The following is an 11,021-nucleotide window of genomic DNA, read 5'->3' as shown; positions in this document are numbered from 1 at the left end:
GGATTAGACGGGAGGAGCAAGATGCAGGGACTTGTATTATCACAATGTTGGCGTTAACCATACAACATGCTCCTTACAAAATGCAATATGAAATAATGAATACAATTACGACATCAAGCAACCTTTTTGGCTTTGAAGCGTAACTTATGCCTTGATTGGATAAGTTTTGACGAGTATTTTGTTTTATACTAGGATGAAGAGAGAATCTCTATGCTTGCACAATGGACTAGGGTAGGACCACACACAGAGAAAATGAATGAAAGAAAGCATTTATGTTTCAAAAAGCCAATGCATAAAACAAAGTTTAGTATCACTCATACATTCCCAGAAGCGAGCACGACATGTTTGTTTAACTGAAAAAAAGATACATTAACATGGTGGCAATCTAAGTAGATTGCTCTTGATCACCATTCTAACATGACTAGGCATTATTGTTGCAAAAGCAGTGTATAGCTGCTACTTTTGTATCCCCTGTTGATGCATGCCTCGTACAACTATTCCATTGGGTCAATAAAAAGCATTCTTATAGTATCTTTGATTGTCTTTGAATTAGTGTATGCATCGGTATGCTTGTACATGTTATCCACAGTTCTTGAAAGCTCAAGTATAATTTGTGGCACAACCATTGGTTGTTCTATCAATTCCAAATAATGTTTTAACATATCTTCCCATGAATTCTCAATAAGTTCCTTTATCTTTTCACACGCGTCATCTTTTGTCATCTCATGCTCCTTCATGTAAGATTGGATAGTAGATGCACAGTGGACCCCTTGTTGCTCACGCTGCAAAATATAATGGTAGAAAGTGTCAATTATGTTTTAGAACAATAACTAGTTTAATCACATGGATGTTCAGAAGGCCTCTACAAGAAATTAAAAAGAAGACATTTGTGTTCCACTTTGCCCCTCCTCACTTGAGATCTGATAATGGATAGGGCTATGTTTCACCTTTCTTTAGTGAATTTAGTTGATACCATATATCAAGATACATAAGAAAAGGAAACTAGTCACCATACCTACATAGCAGCCGTCGTATATATTACACATGACACACATGTTTCATGGCCCCCACTCTCTATGACCTATGCCATCGTATTCTTCATCTCATGCCTAGGTTGGGCATGCTTAGTCCAGTTTCACTTTAAGCTACCATGAGCTAATCAAGATTGGAAATGGTTATAGCTTCCATTTTTTTAGATGGTCCGTTAAAGTTTAAATATTCTAGCTATGCCATAACAACATGTGGTTATCACAATGTAAGAATGCAAAAAGATACATATGTGCCTTAAATTATCACAGTAAATATGATTGAATATTCATTGTGAATAGCTACTTCTTTAAACACAGACAATAATTATGTCCAGATTCTTGCAACACTTTGCCAATATGCATGCAAAATATTCATTTGAAGTCAAGTACATCTCTAAGAATGTGTACCTGTGTTGATGCCATGTCGTTTGTGAGCCGTACAAATATAGCAAAAGACTTGAGAAGTTTCGTCTTGCTAGAAAGCCAATTGAAAGTGTCTGCATTTATGTTATCCATGCCAACGAAAAAAGCACATGCTACCACAGATGTCCCGATACTTATTGTTGAAACTTCAAGATGTTCGCTAATTTTCTTCGGCACATATTTTTCATCACGCCATTTTAGTTCAGCGCTGTATGCTTGAACTAATTTCTTGAACTGCATTGTTTCAAAATTAATCACCCAAAATGTTTGTAATATTGCTAAGAATTATAAAATGATTTTTTTTGAATCAAAGATATGGAAATTGAAATTATCCATTGTCCATCTACATGTTTGGTAGATATAAAGTTATCTTGTCATCTAAAACTTCAACAATTACATTTGCGGGGAGTGGATATAAGAAAACTTTACTAGGGAATATGGTTTTCATGAAAAATATCAACACATTAACACTAACTCTTTCATGAAAAACAATACCTTTTTAGTGAACTATTGAAAGTAATACTATAATTTGTTGGAAACCTAGTACAAACACAGCTCAGATACGCACACGTAGAGCCTGCCCACCCACACACACAATGTACACAAGCGTGCACACCCTAGCCCTATGAGCTCCTCTGTGAGATTAAGCCAACAAATCTTGAGAACAATGAAGTTACCACACACAACTTGTAGCCGATGGGAACATCAACTCCCAATGAACAAAAATCTTGGAATAAATCCAATAAAATGGAAGCACCCTTTCAAAGTATAGGACTCGAACCCCAGTTGATAGGTTCACCACAAGGAATCTACACTTCTGAGCCATGCTCAATTCGTTGATACTATCAAATTTTCTATCAACATATGGGAAAATAAAAGATAATTACCGTGTCAAAAAGTCAATTGGTGAATTAGTTTTGTACTCTCATGAAATGTTTGAAGGTGTGTTTTATTTTGATAATTCATATCTTGTTCAAAAAATGTATCTGATAAAATACGACTTTTCTAAATTGAAGGCCTTGTCCCATTTCCATTTTAAAATAAGTTAAAATTACATACATGCGAACTAGCTAGGTTTATCACATGAACTACATCAAAATTGTTTCATTGAAAGTATATCCAACTCCCTAAATGGATATTGATTACTGACGGCAATGTGTGGTGGACTAATAAATATGTGATTCAAATGTATAATTGTGTTTAAACTCTAACAACTAGAGAATGAATGTTATTGGCAGTCACCCAAATGAATAAGAGATGAAGAGACCACACTTGTTGATGATAAAATTATATACTACAAAGGTTTATAATGATTTAAGTATTATATTGATTATAGGAAAAAATTGGATCAAGAGTGACACATCTTATAGCAAGTGACAAAGCTTCGCATTGTTGTAATGCTTAACCATTATCACCCGTAGCCTCACAAGATTAACTTCTGGAGTGTCAGTTATTAACCACTAATATATGGAACAGAAGCTTGAAATTTTACGAGTCAAAGAGTTCAGTGGAAACCACTATCCTAGTACTCCTTGCATTCCCTTATATAAGGTCACTTCATATTTCTATATCTAACTTTGACCATTAATTTTACCAACAAAACATGAGTTATATGCCATAAAAAATATGTCATGGAATGCACATTTTAAAGAACTTTCTGATGATATGTTTTTTATGACATATAATCCATATTTTGTTGACCAAAATTATGAGTCAAAGTTTGACAATAAAAACAAAGTGGCCTTGTATAAGGGAATGAAGGGAGTATTTTTTTCTACAGTATTTATTTCAAAGTTTGAATTGTCTAAAACTTCCATCTAGATTGATTGGTCATTCGATTAGTTCAACCAGGACTTGGTTTGGATCTTAGTACACCATCTATTAATTTGGTAGAAGCATTTGGGTTATGTCCCCAATGCATAGGGCTGGAACCGCAACCTGTATGCTACCATCTATAGGGTATCCACTTAAGTTTGATATGTGTGTATGTATGTATGAGTGCTTGAGTAGCAATTGCAATTTGGATCTCAGGCAACATCACCCAAGGCCACATAATTAGGTAATAGTATTGTTGCAATAATGACAATTTCATTCTGATGACTATTTATAACAGGCTCCAACGCCAAGAAACACAAAGCATTACAAAAGGCTCATCGGGTCGGCATAGTCCTATACGTGTTCTAGTTCCACTATTTGAAGCGAAAGTTAAGTATTTTCTCTTGTAGACTTGCAAACAGATCAATCTAATTTTAATTTATTTACTTAAAGTATGTTACCATTTTTATTTATATCAGCTTAACAACATTAATAAAATATAACATTTTTAGTCTTAGCTAGATCATGGTATTTCATCTTGGCGGCACACAACGACCAAATATTACTAAGAGAATACATATTAAAATAAACTAAGTGCACATTTCAATATGACAAACTAGTTTTATGAGGTAAATATAATACTTGCCGATTCTTTAAGATAAACAACACGGTAGCTCTTCCCAGGTCCTAAATGCTCCTCAAAAGAACGAAATGTTTCCAACAAATATAAGTAGACATCCTTCATGTATTCTGGAAGCACATCTACTGCACCTTCATCCCACCTGCATTTCACTAGGTTAGACCATACCACTACTTAATAAAGTAATACTTGTGATGCATTTAAAAAAAACTTCAAGAATGAAATGAATTTGTGTTTCTACAAAAAAACTAATACAGTTAAATGAATAATTAACAATGGTACTTTCCTTCGTATCTTATATAAACATCGCTCCACGACGATGTCCCAATTTTCACTCTAATGTTTGCATGTGTATTAATAAACTGTTTCTTGTACTAGAATTACCATAATTCAATGGTACTATATTTTTTTAATTTTTTTGCCAATATGGAATTACTTATAGTTTTAAAATATTTAGTTATTTATGGAGTTATAGTGTAACTAGTGTGTGGGGTATAATGTTTATTACGTAGACAACTTAATATAAGTATTTCACTTTTTCTAAAGAAAAATTGTATTAAGACACAAGGCACAACAATATAGTAGCATAGCTAATATGCCATCCCAATAGAATCATGGACGTCATGAGGACATATCCGACGTAATACATTCTAGTTATAATGCAACACTTCACTATTTCTTTTGTGTTTGTATGACTCGATATTACTATTTATTTTCATGCTTATTCTAATGTATATTTAGTTCATATATTAAAACTATTACAAAACACATGTATTATAATTATTAGAAAAAACTACTCCCTCCATTTTTATTTAGTCCGCATATTAGCTTTGGTCAAAGTCAAGCTTTGCCAACTTTGACCAAGTTTATAAACAAAAGTATTAACATACGAGGACAATTAGATTTATTATTGAATGTACTTTCACACCATATGGATTTGTTATGGTAAATATTTATAATTTTTTCTAAAAATTTGGTCAAACTTTACAAAGTTTGACTTCAGTCAACTCTAATATGCGGAGTAAATAAAAATGGAGGGAGTAATTGGTGAAGGGAAGGAGGATTTAACCTATTAATTGCTTCTGCAAGTTGCATGCTCTCTTCAGTGCTACCATAGGTGTCCAATATGTCATCTATTATAGTCATGAAAGCAGTGATCTTTGTAGCTATAATACGGGAATAAGAATATTTGTGATTGTAGCTAGTTCCATTTATCCAAAAATAAGTTTCTACTATTCTGTCTCTTACGAAACTCAAATTTGATCCGACCTTGAGTTTCTGCCACCACCTAGAATGAGCATAACATAAGTCAATTGGCATTCTTATGATAATAAGAAAAAGAACGCATTGTAGACTAATTTCAAGAAGAGAATTATAAAAAAAAACTTACAAGGTGACCTCCTTTAACTCCTCACAGAAAAGAAGTTGCAGAATATTAAAATTCAATTTTGCAAGCTCCAATATGGCTTCATTTCGTGTAGGCTCTTTTTCATAACAAGGTATGTAGCTTCTTGCTTCTAATATCCTAACCCTTCTAAAAGGAGGTGTAAGAAGAGCAAAATACACTTCCTCTACACATGGTGATTCCAAATGTTCTAACGCGCCAAGGAGGTGTTTTTTAGTGAAATAGATTGCCTTGTCAAGTACTTTCTCTCCCTTGGTCCTCATATGCGCTGCACTATATAAGCTCAATAAACTATTTGTATCTGATTGAAAGAAATCTCCTTGTTTGTCTTGAAATTTATTGAATACATCTGCAATGTTTATTGAAAATGGACATTAATAATTTCCAAGAAATCAATGTTTGATTGCTATATATCTTGGTTGTGTAAGTTTATGGGGCCTTACCAGATGAGACATCATATCTATTTTTCCGCAAAAGATAAAATCGAAGTGAAACCAACTGTAGATTATTATCATCATAATCAGAGTTCAAAACGACATCCAGTAGTTCCCCGATCTCATTCTCATAGTGGTAGTCCAAGCCAAGTCGTTCAAGCGAGAGTATAAGCTCCATTACTTTTTGTATTCCATTTGACTCTTTTATTATTGCTCTTACTTGCTCCAATAAAACTTCCATTCTTTCTCTCATCTGAGGTTGCTGCAATAATGTAAATGGTATTACTAATCAATCATGTAGACCACTAATGCTTTGCATCATAGTGTTCACCATAATGCTACAATTTCAAGAACTGCAATAAAAATGACACACCATTAAAATATCTTAACAAACTAGAACATTTATTTCTAAGTTAGTTGATTCTTATTTTTAAGTCAATGTCCTAACCATTTAATATCTATGTAATGAAATTGGATAGCTACACATTCAAGATATTATAGCAACTTTAGTTCTAGAAATATGCAATGAGGCAGTTGCATGGTATTACAAATAAACTTCAAACTCGTGTGCAACTCTTGGTTTTATGATAGGCTACTTGGCTGATTTACAAATAATAGTTGCTCTCAAGTAACTATGAAAAATTCTACAAGAAAAACATTCTTAATTAATACAAATAATGGTAGAATCTAATTTATACCTAATATGGTGACTATTGTTGTAAAAGTTTCCGCCAAAAATAATAATTCTTTCAGACATAAAAAGATGTTACAACTAATTAAAACACATACCCATCACACAAAAACGTTGCATAGCATCAAAACAAATCATGGGTGTTTTCCAGCATTTGTTTGTTGGAAGCTGTTTGTGATAACAAATCCTTACGATAGTGTAGACTGTCATTTAGAAAAACAACTTAATGTTGCATTGTACTTCCTTCGTCCGGGTTTATTAGGCCCCCTTGTATTTTGGGCCAAATTTTGACTCTAGATTCGATTTGCAAAATATAAGTAATATTTTAAACAAAATTATATTGTTGTATTCGTATTCAAAGGAAGTTTTCAATGGCACCATTTTTCTACATATAATTCATATTATATTACGCAAATGTATGGTCAAACTTGGGCTCAAAATGTGAATGTGCCTAATAAATACGGACGGGGGGAGTACAAATATTGTATTTTGTGTCATTGTGTGTACAACGTGGCATAGTGTGATTGTCATGTTTTCACGAGAAGAGCTAAATCATGAGTTTACTTAATAAATATGATATTTTTTCTTTAAAATTGGGCCGACACATGCATGCATGCATGTTTGGTATTGCATTGATTCGGCAAATTGAAGTCATTTGTATATTCACCTAAATAAGCCGATGTCATGCAAAAAATCTTTCCACGACCCTATAGTTATCTCCAAATAATTGCAGCATCTACTACTTTAAATTACTTCCTTTCACCCGACGTGTGCATGCAAACATGCATTATCTCAGGTATGTAGTACTACGAGTATGTACAGTAATACCTGCCCTGAAGATTGTGGCTGGTGTGTAAGGAAGTAATCTCCCCACAAAGTCGGGTGAAAAGTTGCCATCGTCTCCTTCTGGCCGGAACAGTCCGCGTGAGCTGCTGCCATCGAGTTGTTTGGATAGTGATTCGGAGAACAAAATGAGAGGTGTACTTGGAAGTACTATGTGGAGGTGCTGCCGTGCTGGTATATATAGAGATACTCAGGCCGACTTGTACTCTTGAGCTTTTGTTGGCAAAAAGGACAAAAATATTACATAATGTAAGACGTTTTTTTACATTAGTGTAGTGTCAAAAAACGTCTTATATCATGGGACTTTTTTTGAGTGTCTATTTATTTTCGATTGGTATCTATGGATTGATCACAAGCCGAAACATGGTTAGAGCTCTAATATGTCTTGAACTTATACTGAATTCAATTAATCTAAATCTCGTAACATTTTTCGCTTTGCATCGAATTAAACCACATGCTCCACCGCTTGTGCGGGCCCCCGTCAATTCCTTTGAGTTTCATTCTTGCGATACTCCCCAGGCGGGATACTTAACGCGTTAGCTACAGCACTGCACGGGTCGAGTCGCACAGCACCTAGTATCCATCGTTTACGGCTAGGACTACTGGGGTCTCTAATCCCATTTGCTCCCCTAGCTTTCGTCTCTCAGTGTCAGTGTCGGCCCAGTAGAGTGCTTTCGCCGTTGGTGTTCTTTCCGATCTCAATACGGAGGAAGTAGTAAAATAGAGTCTTGTACGTATCAATTCTCAGGGTTCAACGTTTATAAATCAAATCGGATCCGGAGCAAAGAGAGAAAAGAGTATAATGGATTAGTTTCTGGGCCTGCTACAACAGGCTCACAGCCTCACACATGCGTCGGGAGGAGTACGTGGTCTAGATTCTTCTCTCTCCTTGTTCATTTATATTTCTTGGAATCATTTGAATCTACGATCTGTCTAACATTTGTGTTCCAGGTGACAAGATCTTCAAAACAATAGCAATATCAAAAATTTTGATTCATTGGAACTTGGTGACAGTTTTATGCAACCTTTGTGAAAATGTTGTGGATACATGCGATATTATACGTATTATATTATATTATATTATATTATATTATATTATATTATATTATATTATATTATGATAAGTATATTTTCTTAGAAAACAATTGGATCCTATTTATAATTTTGTGTAACTCTTATATGAGACTTTTGGCACCAGATGAACACTAGTATTTGTCGAGACGTGGCACTCGTTAAACACTAGTATTTTGTCGAGACTTGACAGAGAAGGCCCCCGCGTCGCTCGATATGTGTGTCGCCCTCATCACCACCGCGCCACAACCTTCCTCCCCACCACGCCCTCGCCGCCGTCGGTCGGCGATGCTTAAGAGACGCAGTGTGTGGGGCAGGTGGCGGGACCTTTCTCCCATGTTTCATGATCTCCCTGTCCACGTTCTCGTTTGTCACCGTGGCCATGGGCAGGTTGGTCGGTGGCCTCTCATCAGCGTGCAGTCGTTGCTTGGAGCGTGTCTCGCCCAGACGGGGCTTGATGGGGGTCGCTTGACTCGGGATTGGGTGGGCTCGGTCAGATGGGTTGTAGTTGCTCAATCCTGGGCGGTGGCATACCGCTGCTGGACTCCTCTACTGCCCAGATCCGGGTGGGGAGTCCCCTTTGGTGTGAAAGGAGGCGCCTTTCCGTCCCTTCCTGGCGGTCGATGGCCATGGCAGCGGGCAGCGGGTGGTGGCACGAGCGGTGGTGCAGGGTTGCCAGATCTTGTATGCCGGGCTGACGACCGCGGTTACTGTGGTTGTGCGGTTGGCTCTGTGGCGAGCAACACGACAATATTCTCTGTGGCTAGGAGGGTAACGAGGTGAGGGGTGCTGGGAGATCCTGGTGTCATTGTGGCTTCGACAATGACAGCTCCATGGTCAAGATCTAGGGGACCCGTGCTAGCACGGCGATCCTTCCCTCGGGTTGGCTCAGTTTGGTAGCTCAGGTGGTGCGAATGAGACTACGAGCAAAAGCTCCACGCTGGCGATGGTGATGCCTGTGGTTGTCTCTTCCCTCTAGAGGCATGGTTGTGTGTCCCCTCTTCGTGAGAGGGTTTCAGGCTCGACTGTAGGTGCACGCTGCATCGTTACCCCCTTGGGCGTGTCACTGGGGAGCTCGGGTACCTACTGGCTGCAGTGTGCCGACTTCAGATTTGCTTTGACCCTTGCGTGAAGCTTCTTTGATTGGCGTGTTGTGGATTCGTTGGTCTCCTACTATACCTGTGTCCTTGTTGTCACCATTCTCGGTCCTCGATATGCGCTGGAAGGTTAGTGCCCCACAACTGGAGCGAGAAGGCAAGCGTCCCTCTCCGGCGATAGCCTGGTGTGTTCGGTGCAACAGGGTTTGATGGTTTTCCAAAGCGGCACTGTTTTGTCCCTCTCTAGTATTCTAGGTCGCCTTTTGTTAGTTGCGGCGCCTCCAGCTTTTATGCTCCCGCGTTCCCGCTTATATCTCGGATGTCGTTTTTCTCTTTTGAGCTCCTTGCATGGATATTTTCTCATCACTTTGTATGGATTAGGCCTGGGTGAAAGCCTGTTTCAAGACTTATATGTGTACTTGAGATCCTTTGAGTAATTAATGTGGAACTTTGTGAAGTTTATGCGAAGCTTGATAAAAAACATTGATGTAAACTTTTTTGGAGGAAAAACACATTAATGTAACTTGGTGAGACGGTAGACTATTGTGATTTGTAGAACTTGTGTGGAACCGTTGTGGTATCGTCCGTTCGTATGTTGACGAAGAGAAATGGTGCGTCTACGCGTTGGTAGATCTGAGAGAGCAAACTTAGCGACTGGTTTTCCTAAAAAAAAAGTAGCGAGTGGTTCTCAGTAGGGCAAACACCAGGCAGAAAGTTCAGAAACTCCGCTTTGACTTCTACAAGTACACTTTTAGATCTGTTCGACCTTCGACATATCAACCGCCAATGGGTGAGTAACATATGGAAGGAAGTCAGAATTTATTATAGGACCCATGGCACATGCATGCAATTAAAGCTCTGATCAAACCATACAAATGGGCGTAGCCGTCGCTGTTCTCAGTAGATTAATTAAAGTTGTAAAATACTCCATTGTTGGCTATGAACATGGATATTTGATTGTCAGACCAGGGTATTTTTTGGAAGCCATAAAAGTACGGTAATTAATGGACATAGCCGCCACTGCATTTATTGAAGAAAGCCGCCTAGTGAGAGGGCCTTATTTAAAGAAAAGTGTAATAGTACTACCTATGGCGAACAAGCAGCAAACCTGTTGATATTTATTCACATCATTTTCCCATAAGCTTGAACTTTTGGGTAAGTTTTTATCGGTGCAAGGTTCTGGGGTTTAAACCCATACAGTTTAGTGTAATGCACTAAAAAAGTTGTGTGTGAAAATGATCAGATCTATTATAAGAGTTCACCGGAAGTACAAAGCATCTCAAACATAATAAAAATTACATCAAGATTCCGAGAGCATCGAACGATCACCATTGCCGCTAGAACGAGCTGCCGATGTGCCGTTGTTGCCGCTGCCCTACCGAAGCCCGCCTGATCTTGTCGATAATAGCTGGAAAGTCTTCATGCACCAATATACAAATATACAAATAAATGGGCACAACCATCGTCATTCTTAGTAGATTAATTAAAATTGTGAAGTACAAAAGGAATCTTCATACACCATGTTAGCCATGAAAACTGATAATTTGATTGTCAGACCAAGCTATTCTCGGGAA

The 11,021-nt window shown here is 37.5% G+C and overlaps 1 protein-coding gene across 1 annotated transcript; it reads right to left on the bottom strand.

Moving 5' to 3' along the window:
• Window positions 1-494: 494 nt before the first annotated feature.
• On the bottom strand, window positions 495-7,375 carry LOC123065027 (beta-sesquiphellandrene synthase-like). The gene is made up of 7 exons (XM_044488401.1): window positions 7,265-7,375; window positions 5,755-6,007; window positions 5,297-5,660; window positions 4,976-5,194; window positions 3,913-4,048; window positions 1,437-1,685; window positions 495-782 (listed from the first exon to the last, which is right to left on the bottom strand). The coding sequence occupies exons 1-7, from the start codon at window positions 7,373-7,375 to the stop codon at window positions 495-497; spliced, it is 1,620 nt and encodes a 539-aa protein (XP_044344336.1).
• Window positions 7,376-11,021: the final 3,646 nt, after the last annotated feature.

This window comes from Triticum aestivum, chromosome 3B (assembly GCF_018294505.1).
Source record: "Triticum aestivum cultivar Chinese Spring chromosome 3B, IWGSC CS RefSeq v2.1, whole genome shotgun sequence".
NCBI classification, from domain to species: domain Eukaryota; kingdom Viridiplantae; phylum Streptophyta; class Magnoliopsida; order Poales; family Poaceae; genus Triticum; species Triticum aestivum.
Note: the sequence above shows the minus strand (reverse complement) of the source record. Positions and strands in the feature narration are given on the sequence as shown.